Here is a 23,958-nt window from a genome sequence, read left to right on the forward strand (position 1 = left end):
CTGCCCTGCTCAAGACAGATTCAGTTCAGTGTACTAAGTGTAGACAGTCACTTTGTCAAAATAGTAGATCTACAAGCCCATGACGCGTAGCCATGCCCCGCGTTGTGAGCTTGTAGATCGGCTATGTCCCCCCACACGCGGTGTAACCCGGTAACCAATGAGCAGCGTGCGTTCCGCGGGCCGTTGGCCAATCAGAGGAGGCGGCGCTGTTTCTGAACGTTTCTGTTTACATTGTGTTGATGTTGAACTGAACTAACTGACAGAAAGCAGTGCATCTGATCTGTCACACTGCAGAGTCCAAACAGAAACACACTGAAACAACGCTTCATTCTGTGTGTGTTCAACTATTTTCTGCGGTGAAACACACAATGTCCTCCATGGAATTCAGCACTGCAGTGAGTAAACTAGTAAAAATTTCAATTTTGAGATATTTGTACTTTACTTGATTATTTCACATTTCCAATACTTTTTCTTCTACTCTCTGATCCAAATGTTTTGTACTTTTACTCCACTACAATTATTTTAAAACTACTGGTTACATTGCAGATATATATACTATAATTAAACATACATACATACATACATACATAGGCCTACATAAATACATTTGTAATTGATGTTGTGCTTTTTCTGCTTTTGAAATTGATGTTATCCTAGATAAAGTACAATGTTCTATCCATCTGTCTTTCAGTGCTATAAGAGATACATAAAGTGTACGTGGTTCCTGTGTAAATAAGCCGTAAGGCTTTCTAGGATCTCCTTTTAGTTGACCTTGTACCAGTGATTTTTACTGTCATGAAACCGTAAAATGTTCTATTGCAAACTGCTAATAAACTCTTCAATCAATCAATACATTAACCAAGTGCATCTTTAGCCCTATTTTATATAGACCTACCTATAGGCTGTTTGAAAATAGCCAGTGACACATTGTGAGCTTGTAGTTCTACTATTTTCAGATCTACTTTTACTTTTGGTACTATAAGTACATTTTGATGCCAACCCTTTCATACTTTTACTCAAGTACATTTTGAATTCCGGACTTTTACTTGTATTTCTATGTTGCAGTATTGATACTTAAGTAAAATATGCGAGTACTTTTTCCAACCCTGTCAGTTTGAATGCTGGCTAAACATTGTATGGTGCTGCCTGTCACTGGTCGCCAAGCGACATGCATCGAGGCTTGAGTCTTTTGTTTTGTCATGTTTGTTTGTGGCTTATTTTGCGTTGTTGTATCCAGTCCGGTTGCAGTTGGTTTCATGTTTGCTTTGCTGTTCAATGGCTTTGTTGGTTGTTAGTTTGTTAATGTGCATTTTGAATATTGTATGCGTTTGCTTTTTAACGAGTAGCCACAGATCAAGACTAGATAGCAAAAGTCAGACTTGATAAAATACATCTATGATAGTCTTGATACAAGTCTACTTTTTAACTAGCAGTTGTTTAACCGTTTATTTCTTTCTGTTTGAACAGATGATGAACGTGGAAAACCATTCACACACAAGGAAGGCAAACGTCAGTGTTCCAAAGAGAGATGCACTCAGAGAGCTTTCCAACTTTGGCAACAATGTGACTGATACCAAGGTAATATTTAAAACACTTATTCTCAAACTTTACAATTTCAAGGACCCCCAGTTTGATACTTAAAAAAACAAAATCTCTGATACAACAGTCTACTCTGCAAAATCCTTAGTGTTCATTTAATCAAATAACAAATGGAACCAAATAGACCCTTATTAGTACATTTTGGTTCCATTTGTACACACTCAAGAGTTATAGACCTCTAATGCAGTGTTTCTCAAACACTGTGCCTGGGGACCTTTGGTGTGCCCCTGAGAAAGGTCAAGTGTGCCCCTTGAAACTGCTTGAAAGCCAGTATTGTATTTATCATTTTAAAAATGATTTAAACAGCCGATCCGATGATTTAAACAGCCGATCTACAAGCACACAACGCCTCGCGGTGCGAGGCGTTGTGTGCTTGTAGATCTGCTGTTTTCACTACTGTTGTGCGACAGCCTTGTATGATGAAGCAGGGCTTTACTTACAAATTTGAAACTTACGTACAAATTTGAAACTTGGAGATACAAGGTTTCTTCCCGACAGTGACGATATTTACACCCCGTATTATGTTGGTGTGCCCATGGATTCTTGGGGCCCATGCAGAAAAAAGGTTGAGAAACACTGCTCTAATGTAAGGGTCCATGTGTTTCCATTTGCACACTTTCAGTACGACGGAGTACAACAGGACAAGGCCCAGGAGGATGATTTCTACTTCATGATGTCTATGCTACAGATGACTCTTCCTGTGCCATGGATGGTACAGTTACCGGTCCACAGAGACATGGACTGCTCCACAGTTCTCCCGAGGCTCACAGACATGCTCAGGGACAGAAGGATGTTGCAGGCAGGGCACTGTGTCAGGCACCCCAAACCGCTAGCGAGCAAACTGACAATGTGGGAGCCAAACCAAGGTGCAGCTAGCAGAAGAAAGAGGAGCAGCACCTACGACAGCAGAGCTTACAACCCTGCAGAGCTCCTGGTGTCAGATAGGAGGGAGAGGAGAGCACAGATCCAGGAGTCCCAAGTTAGTTTTGGCCAGTCCACACTCGGGTCTAGCATCACATGTACATTCTCAGATTGACATACCCGTAGGGGTCCACTTGGGACCCTTGTGGTCCCTGGATCCCATGTTCAGAACCAGTTATTTAAACAATATACAAGATACACAGGGTTCCCACGGTCATGAAATTCCTGGAAATATTTTGAAATTAGAACAATATTTTTCCAGTACTGGAAAAGTTTTGGAATTGATCAAGGGTCCTGGAAAGTCCTGGAAGAAATAGCTATGCATTGTCTTTGGTTATTGATTTTGTTAATACCTCTGAAATGACAAATTAAACATTGGTCAAATTGTCAAATATTAGAGGCAGAAATTGTGAAAATAGCAGATCTCACAACGCCGCGTTGTGAGCATGTAGATCGGCTATTTTCACAATAAAACTGTGTTATACAAAATTCCTCAACTGTAATTAGTGCTCGTCAGGGTGCCGGGGTCCCCAGTTCAAATATGATTATTTCGGGGGTCACGGTCTGAAAAGGTTGAGAACTTGAGAACCACTGGCATACCTGTCTATGGGCATTGCACATAGGAGTAAGCGACTCGTTATTGAGCTGAATTATTGTTATATAGTCCTGGAAATTGGGTCAATATTCTGGAAAAGTTTTGGAAAGGTTTTGGAAATTAATTGGTAAAAATGTGTGGGAACCCTGGATACAAATTACTTACGGTTTAACCCTGAAGAAAAGAAACGTGTTTAACTCTGTTTTGCCTTTTCTCCTTCTTAGAGGAGTGGCTCAGCCAAACCTTCAACCAAGACAACACTGAAGCAGAAACCCAAAGTAGCCATTGTTAAGCCATCACAGCTGGTCAGAGTTGAGGGCCCTCCTCAAGTGTCTCCCTCCACTGTTCCAGAAGAACCCGCTGATGTTTCCATGACGGAGGAAGAGGAGTTGTGCCAGGCCTTCTCTGACATGCTCCTCACAGTGGAAGACATTGATGCAGGGGATTCAGACATGCTCCAGCTATGTTCTGAATATGTGACAGACATTTATGCATATCTAATGTATCTAGAGGTATGTGATGCCAGAGATGTGGTTATTTTTACTATATGATGTGTCAGTGACATGGCATCTTGTAGCAGCAGTGTAACAAAATAAAATAATAATTGTTTGTACAGGTACAGCAGGCTGTGCGACCCGGATATATGAAGGGCTACAACATAACACCAAGCATGCGAGCTCTCCTGATCGACTGGCTGATCCAGGTTCATTTCAGATTCCAGCTGCTGCAGGAGACACTGTATCTGACAGTTGCCATCTTGGACCGTTTTCTGCAAGTAAGGCCAACTCACAAATTTGTTTGCCATTTCATCTGCTCCTGTGGTTTCTTATTTGAATGATTTGTGATGTATTCCAGGTTCGGCCAGTTTCACGAAAGAAGCTCCAGCTGGTGGGTGTTACTGCCATGCTGCTGGCCTCAAAGTACGAGGAGATGTACGCCCCAGAGGTCCAGGACTTTGCCTACATCACAGACAACACCTTCACAACGGCTCAGATCAGACAGATGGAGCGGGTGATGCTGAGGTGCCTCAACTTTGAGCTGGGGAGCCCGCTGCCTTTACACTTCCTCAGAAGAGCTTCCAAGGCTGCAAGCGTGAGTCTCTGTGATAAGATAACCCTCTGCACTACGGCTTTGTTCGCACTGCAGGCGAAATCTGATTTGTTTCTCAAATCTGATCTTTAGGAATGACTCGGTCTCTCCACACTTGCAAGTGAATAGACTGGATTTGTGTATGTATTCAGACCACCAAAAATAGCAGATGTACAAGCTCAGAGCATGTCGTCACGATGTGACAGAAATTTTGGATTCCATGAGGTTTTATAATGTACAGAATTGATTAAACACATTTCCAATCTGGATTCTGGATAGGACAATAATCAGATTAGGGCTGACAGTGTTAACACAGCCTACAGTGACCATAGGTGGACTGGTGACTGGTCACATGGTGGTTAAAATAAAGGATGCTGCAGAGTGTTTGGCTTTTTATATGCATGCAAGCAGATTTTTCAATAGTGCTGTTTGTTTGTTTGTTTGTTCTAGTGTACTGCGGAGAGACACACGCTGGCCAAGTATCTGATGGAGTTGACACTCCTTGACTACAACATGGTTCACTACCGGCCCTCTGAGGTCGCTGCTGCCTCCCTGTGCCTCTCCCAGCTGCTGGGTGGCCTGCCATGGGTGAGTAACGTCTGGGTCAGCACTGTAGTCATTATCAACATTATCTGCATTATTTCTCGATAATGACCGCTGACCCAGACATTATCCAGCTTATTACACGGTCAATAAATTGACCCCAAAAGTAAAAACGAAACAAAATATGTTCTTGGTTACAGTAGTGAAAGTATTCCACTGGGCATCCGCCAAGCAACATCACCTCAAAAGAAAAGGAAGTGTTGATCAAATAGAATCCATATCTGGTTACTGCATCGTTTATTTCTCGCTTCAAATGTTTTCAAAAACATTTGTAAGAGCCATTTGAGCCATGACAGCCTTGTACACAAACACACATTGTCATTTACAAGTGTCATGTTGGATACAGCATAACATTCTCGCAGTGCAGCCAAGGGCTCTGAACCTTTGATTAGACATCGCTCTGTTATAGAGCGGAGCGGTCATTATCAAGAAATAACACACCGCCGATTTCAGCGATTGACCAATAAAAATCAAGCATTCAACCAAGCCGTGTAATAATGGGGGATATATTAGCTTATTAGTACAGATGGTTAGTTTGACATTTGGTCATTCAGTTCTAGTTGTTTTTGCTTCATGTGTTGCAGGCTCCTACAGAGCAGTACTACACCACCTATGATGAGGCCCACCTAATGCCAATCATGCAGCACATCGCTTGGAATGTGGTTGTTGTCAACGAGGGGAAAACAAAGTTCCAGGTGAGTTGTCAAACAAAGGCATTTGGTAGTTAATAGAGTAAGATGGAGATATTTAAATAGATGAATACTAATGCAGATGTTCCACTCTCCAGGCTGTCAAGAGAAAGTACTCTGGGAGAAAGCTGATGAAAATAGCCCTCTTAACTGAACTGCAGTCTCCTACTGTGAAGAGCCTGGCTGATTCCCTGCTCCACAATCCCTGAAGACAAACATGCATACTGATATTACCGTACTTGCACTTTATACTGATCAGATCCTGTATTGATAAGTTCCTTACCATTTCATTTGGTTATTTCTTTACACAAGGACTGTGTAAAGAAATGGGAAATTGTCATATAACTACATGCTTCAAAGACATGTTGTTTACAGAGGTCTAACAGTGAATTGTATGACAGAAACTGAGCTATAGGTGCCTTAGAGGGCATGTGTTTTGTGAAGTATTGGTGTGTCTGAGATGAAATGACAATGCATTTTAGTTTTTCTTCTTTTGTTTGTTACTAAAATAGGTTTCTGGTGTCTTAAGGTGACTTGTGTGCTTGTATGCTTTGGTGAAGATCACTACAGAACACTAAAATGGCTTATTTCCTAGCAGTGTGGTGTTGTTTTATTATGTCACAAGAGAAAGGCTGTAGTTTTTATAGGCTTGGAATCCACATCGATGATGAAAAAAAGGGGGGAAAAAATAAAGAAAAACAGATGAGATTGAAAACTGAAAATCCTCTTTTTGGGCTTTTAAGCCTTTATTGATAGGACAGTAGACTGACCGGAAATGGGGAGAGAGATGGGGAGTGACACACAGCAAAGGTTGTCAGGATCGGATTCGAGACTCGAACCCGCAACCGCAACATATGCTGTAAGGCATCAGAGCCTATGTCATACATGGGCAACTGGCGGCCCCCACCTTCACTTAATGCGGCCTGGAGGTTAATATCAGAATACTGATATAGTATTGATTTCAGCTGTTACAATACCAAACCTGCAAACATGACCCACTTTAATTACTTCAGTCTATATATTAGTAGCTTAATGACGTAGGCCTAATGACTTTTTTTTTATGTCCAATGTAGTTGTATTTAAGTTCATGTTAACATAAGAACATATAAACGCATTTGAAATTAAATAAAATCTTTACTTTTCAGGATTCCAATTCGCTAGAAAGAATTCAGCATTCCAATTCAAATATATCAAAAATAGACGATCTACAAGTAGGGCTGTCACAATTATTACATAATCGTCTAATCGTGATTTTTTGACATAATCGTGATTATTTTTCATAATCGTCATAATCGTTTCCATGTTGAAAAATGTTCATATATTTAAAAAAAGGTCAAAAATTGTGGAAATAGCAGATCTACAAGCTCACAACGCGTCATGCGACGCGTTGTGAGCTTGTAGATCGGCTATTTCCACTATCAAAGTTATTTTTTAAGTAGTAAGTTGTCAAATATGTCAGTAATTTCTTTGTATATTTAGGTTATGTGTCATATCTGCCATGTGCAACTTCAAAGCCTAAAAGCCAAACAGAAATGTAATTATCAACGACAAAAACACAATTAAATCGTTAATCGCCAATTATTTGAGTGACAATTAATCGTCATGTAAAATGTCATATCGTGACAGCCCTATCTACAAGCTCTACAAGTTTTGAGCTTGTAGATCGTCTATTTTTGCTATTTTTGTGACTGTATATGCAATGTGTCTCTCTGGAGTGAGTGTGAAAATATAGTGGCCCTCCCTGGGCCTCTCCATCATCAAAGTTGCCCACCCCTGGCCTGTGTGGTATCTATGTGTCTGGACCAGTATGGCCACTTGGCGGCGCTAACGTATTGTTGCTGACACTACTACTACAGCAAAGAAGAAACAATAATCTCTGCATGTTCGCCAGGTATGTGAAGTGAGCTGCATGCGTTAGCTGCAATAAGACTTCCGGTGCCGATCTCTTCAGAATAAGAGTACCCCTGAGGCAATTGAAAAATGTTAAACGAGTAACCATGATATGCACATTCAAAATATAGATTTAGCATTTAAATGAACATACAGAATGCTAATTGTGTTTCTGTGTAATTTTTTTTTTAATAACATTAAAAAATATATATAAATGGATATGCAGTTCACTGGAGTGCACACTCCAGTGAACTGCATATCCATTTATATATTTTTTTGGAAAAATGTGTTAGGACAATTAGAAGTACACTAGTATAGAGACATACATCATACACGTATTTTTTAAATACATTTGTGTTAAAGTTGTACCATGTAACTTTTTTTATAAAACAAATCTTAAAATTGTCCTAACTGTTAAATCGCTAAAGTTTTAGAACACCCACTCCGTTATTTTCAGCTTCTGAAGCCTTCTCTTTATATGTTTTCTTCTTAGCAGTGACAGGGGTGGGATTTCGCGCCAAAATGACGTAATCTGCATCATCTGTATACGTTGTGTATACGTTGCCCAATCACATCTCCGATCATGCACACATGGTACACTACCGGCCAATCACAGCTTATCTGCTCTGGTCTCCAGGAAGCGCCTCCGCTTGGCTACAGTGTTTACCATGGTGAAGGATTTTAACCTCTTAATCCACAAATCCTGGCCAGAAAATTACGTTCTACCATGCGTTCTACCGGTCGCGGTGGTTTGCGGCGCCGCTATGGTGGTCCGCGGTGGTGGTCCGCGACGACTCCGGCCGAAAAACGGCCGAAAAAAGCAATACCGCTACTGACCACTAGTTGAGCAACTTACACAGTATAGCTTTAAATAAACATTATTTAGTTGACTTTTATTTTGAAGGCTGGAGCTTGGCTTATTGCAGCCGATCCCAGGCCGGAAACGCTAATGCAGCTCACTTCACGCACCTGTTCGCCAGCTAGAAGGTTAGCTAGTTGACTGACAGTACCACAGTACAGTACAGTAATACAACAACCATGGCGGCCGCCTTGAGAGGGAGCTTAGTAACATTGGTCAAGGTGAGTAGAGTTTATGAGCTGAAACATCTGTTTTTATAAATAATGTACGGATTGTGGGGGATGAATAATGTCTCCCTGAACCTGAACTCCAGACTGTTGTGTGATTGTGTGATGTTACTGTCAGTGTCAAAGGACATGAGGCTACGGATAAGCCTAATGATAGATCGTTTCCTCCTATCATCCCATGATGAGCTCAGGAGCACGTTGATGCTGTGACTCATTTATAATTCTTTTTAGTTTATATATGAAATACATAAAGCCAAGGTTTCCTGTGTAAATAAGCCGAAAAGCTTACTAGGATCTCCTTTTAGTTGACCTTGTACCAGTGAACTGTACTGTCATGAAACTACCTTTTCCTATGCAAACTTCTAATGAAGTCATCAATCAATCAGTTTAGTCAGTCAAATCATTAGTCATTGATTGATTGATTGAAGACTTTATTAGAAGTTTGCATAGGAAAAGGTACAGTTTCATGATAGTACAGTTCACTGGTACAAGGTCTACTAAAAGGAGATCCTAGAAAATACTAAGCTTATTTCCACAGGAAACCATTAAAGTATCTCATATAAAAATTGCGATTCTATTGTGTCAAAGAACTGGTGGCTTTAAGATTGTTTTTCTCAGCAAGCTACACCGAGATTTGATCTTAAAATGTATTTGACACAAATAAACCATAACCAATAAATGTACACAATAAGAGTAGGCTAGATTCCCTAGATGAAGTAAAGGAAGATTTAGAAAATGGTCTCAAATAATGTAAAGTAGGCATACATGATTTGCACATACATCAAGCACACCTACATTTAACCTTATAGGCTACCTATTGTTTATGCCATAATAACTGGCTGGCTATCCACAGGTTTTTTTTAGGAATTAGTAACAAGTGTTGAAATAAATGACATGCCTTTTAAATATCAAATGTTCAAGCATTCAAATCTTGTATACTTGACCTTATGTCATACCATTTTCCAGAGCAATTTAATATTCGTTCAAGTGCCCAGACTGCTCAGGTGCCCACTCGTCTGGTTACCAGGAGAGTGGGCACTACTGGGTTATAATTCATTGTGCCACTGAATTATAACAATTCAACAGATACTCTTGCCTTTTGAAAGTAGCATTGTCAATGCTCACGTTTAATGTAAACCAAGATTACATATTTGTTAAGTCATCACATCTACAGTATGTTTGCCAGACCCAGGGGGTCGGCCTACATAAGGCTTTGTCGGTCGGTCTGTCGGTCGGTCCCTCTTTTCCTCCTCTGCCTGTCCCTCTTTTCCTCAGTGTGACTGCTCATCTGCCCCTCCCTTCCCTTGCTGGGCTGATTGCCTTGAGTGCCGTCACCTGTACAGGACCAGTTGAGTTGGCTGACGAGCTGCTGACACTATAAATTCCTCAGCCCATCTCCAAGCTCACAAACATTTCCAGCTGCTCAGCCTATACAATCCTGTGTGTTCATGTGTTAGTTCAGTGCCATACTAGTGAAAACAGCCGATCTACAAGCTCACTACGCTTTGTTGCTGAGACTATAAAATCCTGTGTGTTCATGTGTTAGTTCAGTGCCATACTAGTTTTCATTGCGGGTCTGGCACGTCCAGGTGACCTGGTCTAGTTTAGGTAGAGAGGCCTACAATAGGGACTTAAGGCTTATTTTAGGCCCCTCTAAATGCATTTGCGGAAATACCCAACCCTCTACGAACTACCTTGTTTGGTCCTTTATTTCTAATACAGGGGTCTTCAACAGGGGGTCCGGGACCCCTAGGGGGTCCTCAGAGTTACTACAGGGGGTCCTCCAAATCTTTGTGTGATAGAAACTTTTTTTCTCTTTTTTATATGAACTTGAACCACATTCTGAGAACTTAAGCCAAAAATAGCAGATCTACAAGCTCACAACGCCTCGCACTGCGAGGCGAAGGAGGTTTGGTGTTGAAGGGGAAAAAGAGCAGACTAAGTACAGAGTGAAAGGTCAAGTTTATGAAGTATTGACGGTTCAAGTGGTTAAATATCTGAAAACACAAATTGACATGAATCCAAAATACACTGATGATTGTGCCGTCAAATGATTAAACTATATGGAATCTATGAAAAGGTTGTGGGGGTCCCTGCTTCATCTCTCTCTCAACTAAGGGGTCCTTGGCTTGAAAACGTTGAAGACCCCTGCTCTAATAGATAGCCGTGTGTTTCACCTCTCTCATTGTGTGCTCTCTGTGGTCTCCTCAGGGCCTTGGGGGTCCTGTGTGTTTCACCTCTCATTGTGTGCTCTCTATGGTCTCTTCAGGGCCTCGGTGGTCCTTTATATCTAATAGGTAGCCGTGTGTTTCACCTCTCATTGTGTGCTCTCTCTGGTCTCTTCAGGGCCTCGGTGGTCCTTTATATCTAATAGGTAGCCGTGTGTTTCACCTCTCATTGTGTGCTCTCTCTGGTCTCTTCAGGGCCTCGGTGGTCCCGCCAGGCAGCAGCTGACCACCAGGTCGCTCAGTGTGTCGGCCGGTATGTGGTCCCCGGAGGCTCCCCCGGCCCGCGCTGACACCACCTTCAAAGTCACCATGGTGCCAGGGGACGGAGTGGGCCCTGAGCTGATGACGGCTGTCAAGGAAGTATTCAAGGTATTTCTTACTGTAATGGAGCCGTACGTGTGCTGTACATCATCAAGACCTTGTCTCTCTTCTACGAAGATTGCACAACATGAACACCAGTGGTAAACCATTCAGATGTCCACTCAAGGTGTACTTGTTTGCTGACATGGTTGGATTTGTTACAGAGTTTATGGGGAACAGCTATAGTTGCAACGGCTGAGATAAACAAGAGAGCAATAATTTAAGAATAATAAATACCTATTTCGTCCCGCAAGGGAAATTAAGCATTTTCAGCCCAACCCAGCTGATTCGCTGCCCACAAGGAGCGCGTGAGCAATTAGGGGTTAAGAGTCTTGCTCAGGGACACACATCCACATTGCTACCCTGGCCTGGAATGGAACCTGGGACAACCAGGGGCTCTGGTTCCCCAGGCGGGCTCCCTAACCATTCAGCTAATTGGCACAAAAATTGGAGAAACATAAATACATGGCGACACAAAGACATATGGGACACACACACAGACAAAAGCTGTTCTGATCTAATCTAGACTACGCAATCCATCTGCACCCAATGCTCTGCTTCCATAGCAACCATGTCATCATCAATACTCTCTCCAATCAGCACTCAAATGTGAGTTTGGGTTAGGGTTATATAAATAAACATGTCAGTCGTTAACGTAGCCATTGGTATACTTGTTTAGCAGTAGGTTAATGTTTAAGGGGATAAAAGTAGATTTTTAATAATGTCCGGAATATCCGCAGATTCAAAAACAGACAGTTTACTGTGTAGGATGAAGCGTTTGTTTTCCAAAGTAAAGAGTAAAGGAGACGAGAACATGAGCAGTCCTCCTCCGTTACCTGAAGCACAGAATGAAGCTCTGGCTGAAGATGCAGGGGACCCTCACATGTCAGCCTCCCTGAAGAGAGAAGAGACGGCCCTGTTTAAGGAAATGGAGGAAATTAACCAGAAGTTCGTCGAATGGAAGGAGATGAAAGACAAGCTCAACGAGAGGCAGAACTTGCAAGAGGAGAAGATCAAAGACATGCAGGAAGAGAAGAAAAGGGACTACAAGGTGATTCTAAACCTCAAGGAGGAGAAGACGGAGGAGGAAAAGAAATGGGACGAGGAGAAGATCGAGCTGAGGAAAGAGAAACTGTCTTTGTTCCACATGTTCACCCAGCTAGCGAAACAAAAACAGGCGTTGTCGCAAAAGTTGCTCCAAATAACGCGAGACAAAAAGGCCTTGGCACTGGAGAACCTCCTCGCACAGCAGAGGAATGAAGACACCAAGAGCGAGATGAAGGCAACGGAGAACATGTCCTGATAACGGAAGAGCACATGGTAGAGAGAGTTGGATTTATTCAGGTGTAAAAACAAGAGCGCACTCAAAACTGAGGCAGACTGATGTTGATGTGAAATATAATACAGTCAATGCAATGGTGTAGTGAAACAAAGGTTATCAGGCAAAGCATGGTTTCATTATTCAGAGAAACGCTTTAAGTATTATGAACCAGGCTTTCATAATGTGCGCATTAGTTAGACGAGTGAATACAAGACAGTAGACTTAATGTAGTGTTTAGACATCAAATTGATTCAGCATGAACAACAGAAGTCGCCACATTGAATTTTAATTCCATTCCCAACATGTTCACTTTAAATATTGTTTCTTATTTCATGTTGACGTGCGTTCTTTTGCTTCTATTGTGATGTTTGCCCCTTCATTGGTTCCCCAGGCAGGTGATGTCCCTGTGGAGTTTGAGGAGTTCCACCTGAGTGAGGTACAGAACATGGCCAGTGAGGAGAAACTGAACCAAGTGCTGGACTCTATGAAGACCAACAGAGTGGCCATGAAAGGTACTTTCTCTTACTAGAATGTCACCGCTTTAATCTGTTGATTGGTAGAGTTTAGGGAGAGAAACACCCCGGTTTGTTTAGGAACGAAAGCAAAAGTGCTTCTAAAGTAAGAAGATTTTATTTCCATACGCTTTACATAAAGCGAGAACTATCGCTGCAGAGAAACTGTTACAGGACAGAGCAGATGTAGAGCTATGTTATCGGGTGAAATCTCGCTCTTTCGAACGACCGTCATTTCGACAAAGTATCGTCGGGAGAGTTAGCGACTCACCCCACGGAGGTTAGGTTTAGGGTAAGGGTTAGAGGTGGGTGTCGAAAACACGACACGTAGTAACAGCGAAACGCTCCCATATTTTCGACCATGCCTTACCCCTTATCCCTAAACCTCTTTGCCTTTTTTTACTATTTTGAAAAACATTTTAAAATACTTCAAATACAGGTAGCCGATCTACATCGACACGTTGTGAGCTTGTAGATCAGCTTTATGAACTATTTAAAATGTTCCCTGAGTGTGTGTTGGGCTGATGCAGTGTGCACAATGGGTGTGCAGTCAGTCCAGTTAGTTTGACTCAGGCCAGGTGTAACTGCTTTAATCAGCCACACAGGTCTCAAAACAAAACACGTTGTCCCTTCCTGCAGGTTAAAACGTTACCATATGTTAGACACTTCCACAGCTCCCCGTGATCGGATCTTGTATCACTGCCATAAATCACGATATGAAAATAGGTAGGATCGATATCCCCATTTTGACCCCCACGCGATGAAGCAGATTTGTGATCGTGCCATCCATCCATCCATCTTCAACCTCTTATCCGGAATCAGGTCGTGGGGGTAACAGTTCCAACTGAGACTTCCAGAGTTCATTATCCTGAGCAACTTCCTCCACTCCCTCAGGGAGTATACCGAGGCGTTCCCAGGCCAGTTTTGAGATATAATCCTTCCATCTGGTCTTTGGTCTGCCACCGGGTCTCCTCCCAGTGAGACGGGCATCGAGGACCTTCCTTGGAAGGCGCTCGATGCCCGAACCACCTAAGCTGACTCCTTTCCAAGTGTAGGAGCAGCGGTTCTACTCCAAGTCTCTCTTCTCACCCTATCTCTAAGGGAGATACCAGCCACCCGCCTGAGGAAACCCTACAACATTTTGTGTCAAACTTAATGAAGCTTATATATATTTTTATGCTTAATGGACCATACTGTTATTATAACATCTTTATCCCATTGACTACAAGTCATGCATACCTCAAGACTCCCCAACCTTTTTTGCACCATAGACGTACACATACATTATGTATTCATAACAGACAATATTGAGAATTGTACACTTTTTTATACTTGGATAGAATGGGAAGTATCTCTTGTTTAACTAGTATGTCATGTTTTTGGTTGCCTTTTTCTGAAGCTCATGTTAACCTTTAGACCACAAGAGGGCATACTTCACCTTTGCAACTAATTTAACAGCAGCCATAATATGCACTGCATTTAGACAGGTTAGGAATGTGGGATTTCATTTTAGACCAAGGATGTCAAATTCGCAGCCCATACACTACACTGTATTATGTACAGGTATGGCCACATACCAAGGGGTTTATAGCTGAAATCCTTTTGTTTTCTTGCCCACAGTAAATAGATGATGGTGTTCTGTTTGTTATGTTTCTTAAGCGTGCACCGGACGAGAGCTGTACACAAACTCCTTCTGAAGAAGCTCTTCAGCAACATTAGTTTTTATTCATTTTGCTCTTGTAACAAACTAAATCTGCAGGCACCGTGCTGAACTCAGCTCACATACACTACTAGGAAGTACAGTAGGAAGTGAAGAATCTTCCTCACCAAATGTAATGTAATAGATGCCCGAATAGCCAATTGTATGTCATTATTATTATTTTATTATCGTTTAATTGTTGTGGGCTCGTATGTTATCTTCATTATTTATCTATCAGTCAAGTTCTCCTCCACAGTACAAAGGCAGGGCCCTTAGCCAATGAGGTGCAGCCAAAGGGTAGATCTTTGTGCCCATACATGGTGTTACATGTGAGCCCACACTGTTTCGTAGGAACAGTATTTCTAGTTATTAGTCTCATTATTATTTTAAATAGAGAATACAGAACGGCTCATACAAGAAGATATGCATGTATGTGTGTCGTGTTTGCACACCGCTTTGCACTGGTGCTATTTTTATTTTGAATAACTTGATTTCCCTGTGGGATTTTTCTTTAGAATTCATACTTTCAGGTGATAAACCGACTTCAACATTCTCTGCTTTCTTCGTCTAAAGTTCACATTGCGTACGTTATTAGATCTCAAGTGAGTTTGATATTCATACTGTACGGAATCAATGGAAACCACTGGCTTCCTGGACAAGTATAATTGGGAATTTGCAAGCAGTCAATACAACAAAGCACGTAGTTAGAGGAGTAAGCATTGCCAAATCACCAGTACGGTCCTCCCAACGTATGATTAATGTACTATTCAAGCTTACTGCTTTGTCACCAAATAACATCTAATTTGTTTTGCACTTTTTGTTTAACCAGGAAAAATTCACACCCCAATGGAGTTCAAAGGGGAGCTGGCATCCTATGAGATGAGACTGAGGTAATATGGAAACAAATAATTATGTGCGTGTGTGTACGCACCAAAGACTGCGTTTTGAGTTGATAGTTTTCTTTGTATTTGTACCTGATGCCCCCTCTCTGTCTGTCTGTCTGTCTGTCTGTCTGTCTGGCTCAGGCGTAAACTGGACCTGTTTGCCAACGTGGTTCATGTGAACAGCCTGCCTGGCTACAGCACCCGCCACAACAACCTGGACATGGTCGTCATCCGAGAGCAGACCGAGGGAGAATACAGCTCCCTGGAGCATGAGGTACCTGGCCATCAGGGGTGGGCAACTTTGATGATGGCGAGGGCCACTATATTTCCACCTTCACTCCAAAGGGCCACATTGCATATTGCTACGTCCTACTTTGTCATTCTAGTAATAATCGTTTCTGTCTCCGAAGTATCGCGATACTTGGCACGTTTAGAAACATACTTTTTGCTCTATAGATACTGCTATAAAATGTGTGACATGCCTTCTTTTATTTTCCTGAGCTGAGTATGTTATAAAGGTCTCACTTTTTCATAAATAGTGTTTGTTCAATCATGAACTTCATGAGCTGCTGGGACTTCCGACTGCAGTTTGACACCCATGGTGCGACCAATCTGCCGGTTGGAATTACGAGATAGCGAAAGGGGCGTGGATGTCTTTACCTCTTTATTTACCTTGGCTTGTATGTTAGTCCCTCCCATTGAGGAAATAGAGAAGAGGAGATGTCCCATAGACATAGAAAGGTAGACGCCTCCTTCGACTCTGATGCATGTGCATCGAGGGACTAAGGGAATCACGTGTGCATTGCTTCCACGTGCGTCACACATAGGGAAGTTGCTAGGCCAATCAGAGGTAGGTGGGGGCGGGTCTTTACGTACGCAGCCTGTAAGAACAGCTGAGCCGCGCAACATCGGAACTGGCTCTGTTGAATTGAATTGTAGTCCTTGGATAAGTCCCGGAAAAGTTGCGCTGTGATTGGCCAGTAGTCACTTGACTGACGGTGTTCCCTTAGTTTTTCCAGGATGTCCGGACTACAACTGTTGCACGTCGCTCCAATGAACTGCAGAGGCGAACGAGGCATCTAGCTCTTTATATCTGTGAGATGTCCCTTTTGTTTCTGATGACAACATCACAGGTGATAGGGCCAACTCCCTTGTTGGGGCGTTCTATTGTCAGTGGGCGGGACACACATAAAAGGAAATAGAAAAGAAGTGTAGGAAACAGGATCTACAGTAATTTAAGGATTTGAGACGCTGCTAAGTGTGTGACTTAACCCCAATCCAACCCTTGATGCTGAGGGCAAAGCAAGGAGCCGTTGGGTCCCATTGTTATTGGTAACCTGGCCTGGGAATTAAACCCTGACCTCCCAGTCTCTGGACGGACACTCTACCCACAAGGCCACTGAGCTGCTAATTAATGTTAATGTTTTACAGATTCCATTACAGTTTACTAACTTACAGCAACGATGAAGTGTTGAGTAGAGATGTTGTAGTAATGTCAAGATCACCTACTTCACCACACACACACTCACAGCTGAATGGGTGGGGAGGACGCCTGGGAAATAGAAGGTCCCCGGTTCGCCTTGGTCTGTGCTGTTGAGAATCTGACATTTAACCACTTGAATCCAAGCATCCCTATTCTGGGGGGAACATTCTACAAGCTTGTAGATCGTCTATTTTTTGCGAGGTGGTTTGGAGGTCCATCTTACTAAGTATAGAGTAAGGCTGGGAGATATTAGGAAAACCTTCGATATTCCATTACGTTGTTGAATACCTCGATATCGATATTACTCACGATATTAGTAAAAGCAATCGCATTATTTATAATGTTTGTTTTTCTGCTTTAGGTCCACTGCCTTCCTAACCCAGATAATGAATAGCATATCCACACATGCACACTGCACAGTACACATAGAATAGAGAAATTAAGTGCCTTATTGACATTTTTCAACAATGGTTTTATTGAAATAACCACACCTGGTTACAGATGGACTGCTTTTTTGCATGTGCTACGTGCATGCATTGCATAGTGTGTCTGTTAATTAATTTGACTCATACACCAATACCTCATTTCAAGCCGTCTTCGTCGATATGTATACCTCGCATGTTGATAACTCTATCGATACATTTTCGATATATTGCACAGCCTTACTAGCTTGAGTGGTTAAACTGAAGTGATATTGATAATTCCAAATATTATATAAGTATTCCAATATAATAAGTCCCACTTTGAGAAGCCCTGCACCATAGTATTAACTCTACACAAACAGGAATGTCTTTGTGAGAATGAACATGGGCTGACTTCACTCTGCAGAGCGTGACGGGCGTGGTTGAATGTCTGAAGATCATCACCAGAGATAAATCACGGCGCATCGCCAAGTTCGCCTTCGACTACGCCACCAAGAAAGGACGAAGCAAGGTCACAGCTGTCCACAAGGCCAACATCATGTCAGTACACCACGTGGAGCAACACTTTGCTCCTTGTCTCGTGATTTATGCTCATGGAAACAATTTAAGTGTCATTTGTTTGAAATGACATGAATCCTGCCAGGGCTTTACATTTTCTCTGATCTAATTCAAGTGGCGTCAGTTCAGCTAAAGCCATGGTATGGCAACGATGGGAGTCCTCATGGATAAGAGGCATTACATTTTGTATAACATGGTTATATTGTGAAAATAGCAGATCTACAGTTGTGAGCATGTAGATCGGCTATTTTCACAATGTCTGAAAAAATATATATATATAATTTTGGCTGTTTTTAACACAGGTTTCTATGGTTTCTTGGGCTGGATATGGCAGCCCGGAACGGTTGTTCAAGTGCAGCTAAACTTGGCATGTTAGTAAATGTGCCACAATTAACAATAATGCATTGCACCTGTGCAGCTGAGCTGACCTGCGGAACCTGGGAATATACCATTCTGTCAAGATGTGTGGAGAATAGTTAAAGTGACCATTTTGTTACATTTTGTATTTGTAGTTATTTTACTGTAATTTAACAACATAATAACCAGCGCAGATAGACAAAGAGACATTCATGGATTTATATTTAAAAGTAACTTTTATTGTCCCCCCTGGACCCAGGGTATGGCAGCTGCATACCCCTGCCATACCCAGTTGACGCCCCTGTCTAATTCTAATGTTTCATTTCTCTTTAGGAAGCTTGCTGATGGCCTCTTCCTGCAGTGCTGTGCTGAGGTGGCTCAACTGTACCCCAAAATTAAATATGAGAACATCATCATTGATAACTGCTGTATGCAGGTATGTACTGTACAATCATCATTGATAACTGCTGTATGCAGGTATGTACTGTACAATCATCATTGATAACTGCTGTATGCAGGTATGTACTGTACAATCATCATTGATAACTGCTGTATGCAGGTATGTACAATCATCCATTATCTCATTACTGACCCGAATGATTGAAAATAGGTTGTGTTTTTTTGTATACACATATTAAAGATTAACATTTAGTTGTTTGCATGAAAGGGCACTATAGAGCAGTGGTTCTCAACCTTTTCAGGCTGTGACCCCCAAAATAATCATATTTGAACGCTGCACAAGCCCTTGGAATTGTAGGAGCTGGCATGACATTTAGTTTGACTCGATCTATTCCATTGTGAAAATAGCAGATCTACATGCTCACAACGCCAATGTAGATCTGCTATTTTCACAATTTCAGCCTCTAATATTTGACAATTTGACCAATGTTTGACCACCAGAGGTACTAAAAAGGCCTTTATAGTCCTTAAACTGTCACTTTAGAAATGTGCAGATACCCTCTATAAACTTCAACGTTGTGTTGGTTTGTTTACTGTTGAGTGAGAAAACAATGTTAACTTTTAGCTTAACATCTGGGGACCCCCAAAAATAATTTGGGGACCCCCCTAGGGTTCCCGACCCACAGGTTGAGAACCACTGCTGTAGAGTGTATTTATGCACTGTACCTATGAGGCTTATTGAATCTTGCTTGTATTGATTCCACCCCATGGTATCTTGACATCACTGCCAACCGTTTTCTAAAGCATACCGTTTGTTTGATTACTGAGGAAGCCATTGGATTTCAGTACAGTCCTGAAACTGGTATTAGTTTGGTAATCCAACACACTAAATTATACCTGATTAGGAATTGATTCGAAAGTCTTTTGTAGAAAGAGATTCTGGAGAGTTTTGTAACATTTTAATGAATGTGGAAAAAAACTAAAATAAAGCAGAAAAATGGTTATCTACAACAGGGGTCTTCAACAGGGGGTCCAGGACCCCTAGGGGGTCCTCAGAGTTACTACAGGGGGTCCTCCAAATCTTTGAGATAGGATAATGATTTTAAATTAGCAACTTGAACCCTCACATCCCTATTCTGAGGAGAACTTTAGCCAAAAATAGCAGATCTACAAGCTCTCAATGTCTCGTGCTGCAAGGCGTTGAGAGCTTGTAGATCGGCTATTTTCGGCAAATAGGTATGGTGTAGAGGTAAAAAAAAGCAGACCAAGTACAGAGTGACAGTTCAAGTTAACTAAAAACAAATCCAACATAGACTGATGACAGTGCTGTCAAACAAGTCTATGAATCTGTGAAATCAATGAAAATCTGCATCACACATTCATACAATATGTAGTGGGGGTCCCTGCTTCATCTCTCTCAGCTAAGGGGTCCTTGGTCTGAAAACGTTGAATCAATATATGACCAAAGCTATGAACAGACAATTTGGTTATTTCTTCATCCATCCATCCATCCATCCATCCATCTTCAACCGCTTATCCGGCAATCGGGTCGCGGGGGTAACAGTTCCAACTGAGACTTCCAGATTTCCTTATCCTGCGTAACTTCCTCCACTCCCTCAGGGAGTATACCGAGGCGTTCCCAGGCCAGTTTGGAGATATAATCCCTCCATCTGGTCTTAGGTCTGCCACAGGGTCTCCTCCCAGTGGGACGTGCATCGAGGACCTTCCTAGGAAGGCGCTCGGGGGGCATCCGTACTAGATGCCCCAACCACCTAAGCTGACTCCTTTCCAAGTGAAGGAGCAGTTATATCTTTCCCCTTTTATAATGCCATTGTTGTACTGACTGAATGTATTAAAGCATCTCTCTCTCTCTCTCTCTCTCTCTCTCTCTCTCTCTCTCTCTCTCTCTCTCTCTCTCTCTCTCTCTCTCCCTGTGCTCTGCAGCTGGTACAGAACCCGTACCAGTTTGAATGTATTAAAGCATCTCTCTCTCTCTCTCCCTGTGTGCCACAGCTGGTACAGAACCCGTACCAGTTTGACGTGCTGGTGATGCCCAACCTGTATGGTAACATCATTGACAACCTGGCAGCGGGGCTGGTGGGCGGGGCCGGGGTGGTGCCCGGGGAGAGCTACAGCGCAGAGTACGCTGTCTTTGAGACGGTGAGTTTCACTTCACGCTCTGCCGTGCTGTTGGGATGGGACGATAAGCGATAGTATCGTTTATCGTGATAAAAAACACTCGCGATAATCGCATCGTGGAGATTTAATTCATCGTGATAGATATCGTCCTCCGTCATGCACTGGGATCAATTCACCTTTTATTTGCCGAGCTGGTACTTATAATATGTGTACTTAATACAGTCTTTTTTCACTTTTTTCTTTTTTCTTTTTTTTAATGTTTTTTATCCCACGTTTTTTTGCAACCCATTTTTCTCACCCGGTGACTACCTAACCTGTAGTCCTGGTTTCCGCTTGGCCAATGTTCCGCCCCAGGATAATGGATTTTGATTATCCCGATAATATCGTAAATCGTATTTGTAACGATAATCGTGATATGAAATGTTCATATCGTCCCATCCCTAGTTGTGCGTGAATATTTCTGTTATTTTGGTCTTGGCCCCAGAGCTGTCAATCATGACATGTTATGTTATTTTGGTCTTGGCCCCAGAGCTATCATGACATGTTATGCCAAATAATTGTGATTATCTCAAATAATTATCTCAGCAAACATTATGTCAATAAGAAATACAAGTTTGATTAATCAAATAATATCTTTAACAGACAAAATCAAAATCTGATCCACTCGGATAGGGATTCATAGTCTGGCCGTTTCCCAAAGATTAAAGAGATTCATTCATGCTACTTCTGGTTAAATGGGACGACAACATGCTGTAACAGTTTGATTCAATCAGTCTGAACTACTGTAACTACTGTACTATAATGCTTTCTAGATGCTGTAGTCTGCTACTGTACAAGCTGAATACATTCCCAATATAAACACTATTATCTTTGCCAAGTTTAAAGGAGCTATAGTCAACATTTTCTTGAAAAACGGATGCTAAAATAAAAATAGCGTTTTGAAAATATTTTATAAAAGAAAATGCTTCATATATGTGTTTCTGTTCAGAAATGTCCACAAAAAGCGTAAAATAATGATAAAATAATCATTTTGGCATTTATTTTGGCATCCGTTTTTCAAGAAAAAGTTGTAGCTCCTTTAATTCCGTTACCTAAGATATAATATATACTGGGGGTGCTAGAATATTTTCCATGTTTAGATTTAACACCGGTGCCCATTCATTTCATTTCACATGAATCTCTTAGCCAACGGTGATACTGTTGCTACAGTGACAGCCATGGTGCGTACTACTGTACTTACTGTATGTCTAAAATAAGCTGCTACCACAGCCACACCTGCACAACGCACACCAACATGCACACACAACGCACATCAACATGCACACCATCCAAAACCCCCACACACACAGCCAACGCCAGGTACGCCTAGCTTTGTTTACCGTTCAGACAAGCTAGTCTTTCATTGCTGCAATTGAGAACGAGATTGGATGCTCTCCCATGTAGAAGGAAAACAACACAACACGTAAAGGTTGTTCAATAATAAGAATTATGAAATTGATTAGCAGATGAACAAACTCACAATGCATCAACTTGGCACGTTGTGAGCTTGTAGATTGGCTATTTTTGTGTGTGTTGAAAGCGAACATTTGAAACTCAAATCTTTCTTTCTCTGGCTCCCTGCAAAATAGCCGACCCATAGCCGACTGTGAGCTTGGAGGTCTGCTATTTTCAATATTTTGAGATGGCGGTCTGCGGTCGGATACATATAATTCTAGGGGTTGACATTAAAAAGTTTTGAGCACCACAGCAAACACAAGTCTTTTCAGAAAACCATTAGGATTTAGAAGACATTTTGTATAATGGGCCTCAGGAGGACCCACAGAGCTGCAACATAACCCCTGTCTCCTCTGTGTTCTCTGTTAGGGTGCACGTCACCCTTTAACCTGAACCCCTGTCTCCTCTGTGTTCTCTGTTAGGGTGCACGTCACCCTAACAGTATATAGTATAACAGTAAATAACCTGAACCCCTGTCTCCTCTGTGTTCTCTGTTAGGGTGCCCGTCACCCCTTTGCCCAGGCTGTGGGCAGGAACATCGCTAACCCCACAGCCATGCTGCTCAGCTCCGCCAACATGCTGCGCCACCTCAAGTGAGTCATGGCTGCACTCACTGCCTTTTATTGAAGCGGTGAAAGCCGCTTCCAAGGTGTGGCTTTGTCTGTCCCGTGCATGCAGAATTAGCCAGTAGCTATGCCCCTCCCAAAGAGCGTTTGTCCAATGCTAGCTTAGAATAACTTCCTGCTTGCCAAGGTTTGCCTTGGCAACAGCCTTGGCAAGCTGCCGGTTACTAAGCTAGCATTGGACAAAAGCTTTTAGGGGAGGGGCATAGCTACTGGCTAATTGAGGATTGGTCAAGCTTCACATGACAATTTGGCCCTCCAGACAAAATCAGTCATTCATTCAGAATTCATAAAAGTATAGAACTAAAGCACATAGAAAGTATAGATCTAGAAGATAGAATGTATAGATCTAGAACACAGATTTCAAAGCTCTAGAACACATAGAATAAAAATTCACCGCTTCACTTCGAACCGAGGTTTGATATTTTTAATACCACATGACATTTGTTTTAGTTTTTTTTCCTGGGTCTTGCATGTCCAAACCCCCAGGCTTTAGAGATGTCTTTGAGTGAATGTGGACATACGTATGTACAACATGACACCTTTGGCCTTGTCTCAACTGTCACTGTATTGTTCACAGTCTGGAATATCACTCCCACATGATATCAGATGCCGTCAAGAGGGTCATTAAACAGGGCAAGGTGAGTGTGTGTGTGTGTGTGTGTGTGTGTGTGTGTGTGTGTGTGTGTGTGTGTGTGTGTGTGTGTGTGTGTGTGTGTGTGTGTGTGTGTGTGTGTGTGTGTGTGTGTGTGTGTGTGTGTGTGTGTGTGTGTGTGTGTGTGTGCGTGCGTGCGTGTGCGTGCATTAGTGTTAAGTTCAGCATATTCCCACTGGTACATCCTTCAGGCTAACAGAGGATCCACCTTGACATGGGTGTAAGCATGATAGCACACAATGGGTTTTTGTAAGACGATTTGGTGTTGAATGCAACAATGTGTCAGCCAGCTATTAACACAGTTAACCACTTTCAATCTGGCTTCTCTATTTTGGGTCATGTCATCCTTTTC

The 23,958-nt window shown here is 42.1% G+C and overlaps 2 protein-coding genes across 3 annotated transcripts in view; both read left to right on the forward strand.

Annotated features, from left to right (window-relative positions):
- Positions 1-368: 368 nt before the first annotated feature.
- On the forward strand, positions 369-5,705 carry LOC308286365 (G2/mitotic-specific cyclin-B2-like; the record flags this gene model as incomplete). Its single annotated transcript, XM_080727361.1, has 8 exons — positions 369-395; positions 2,222-2,578; positions 3,340-3,627; positions 3,732-3,890; positions 3,971-4,207; positions 4,655-4,792; positions 5,392-5,502; positions 5,595-5,705. 8 exons carry the CDS (start codon positions 369-371, stop codon positions 5,703-5,705), a joined length of 1,428 nt encoding a protein of 475 aa, XP_080583487.1.
- Positions 5,706-8,357: 2,652 nt separating this feature from the next.
- Positions 8,358-23,958, forward strand: part of idh3b (isocitrate dehydrogenase (NAD(+)) 3 non-catalytic subunit beta) — a 26,496-nt gene continuing 10,895 nt past the window's right edge. For both annotated transcript variants that reach the window (XM_080728499.1, XM_080728498.1), the window contains exons 1-10: positions 8,358-8,466; positions 10,896-11,069; positions 12,773-12,893; positions 15,422-15,482; positions 15,618-15,750; positions 17,788-17,921; positions 18,630-18,732; positions 20,709-20,855; positions 22,827-22,921; positions 23,532-23,592. In XM_080728499.1, coding sequence (XP_080584625.1) covers positions 8,425-8,466; positions 10,896-11,069; positions 12,773-12,893; positions 15,422-15,482; positions 15,618-15,750; positions 17,788-17,921; positions 18,630-18,732; positions 20,709-20,855; positions 22,827-22,921; positions 23,532-23,592 — 1,071 coding nt within the window. In that variant the 5' untranslated portion in view covers positions 8,358-8,424. The remainder of the gene's footprint in view (positions 8,467-10,895; positions 11,070-12,772; positions 12,894-15,421; positions 15,483-15,617; positions 15,751-17,787; positions 17,922-18,629; positions 18,733-20,708; positions 20,856-22,826; positions 22,922-23,531; positions 23,593-23,958) is intronic.

This window comes from Nannobrachium achirus (genome assembly GCF_963921795.1).
Source record: "Nannobrachium achirus genome assembly, chromosome: 6".
Classification (NCBI taxonomy): Eukaryota; Metazoa; Chordata; class Actinopteri; order Myctophiformes; family Myctophidae; genus Nannobrachium; species Nannobrachium achirus.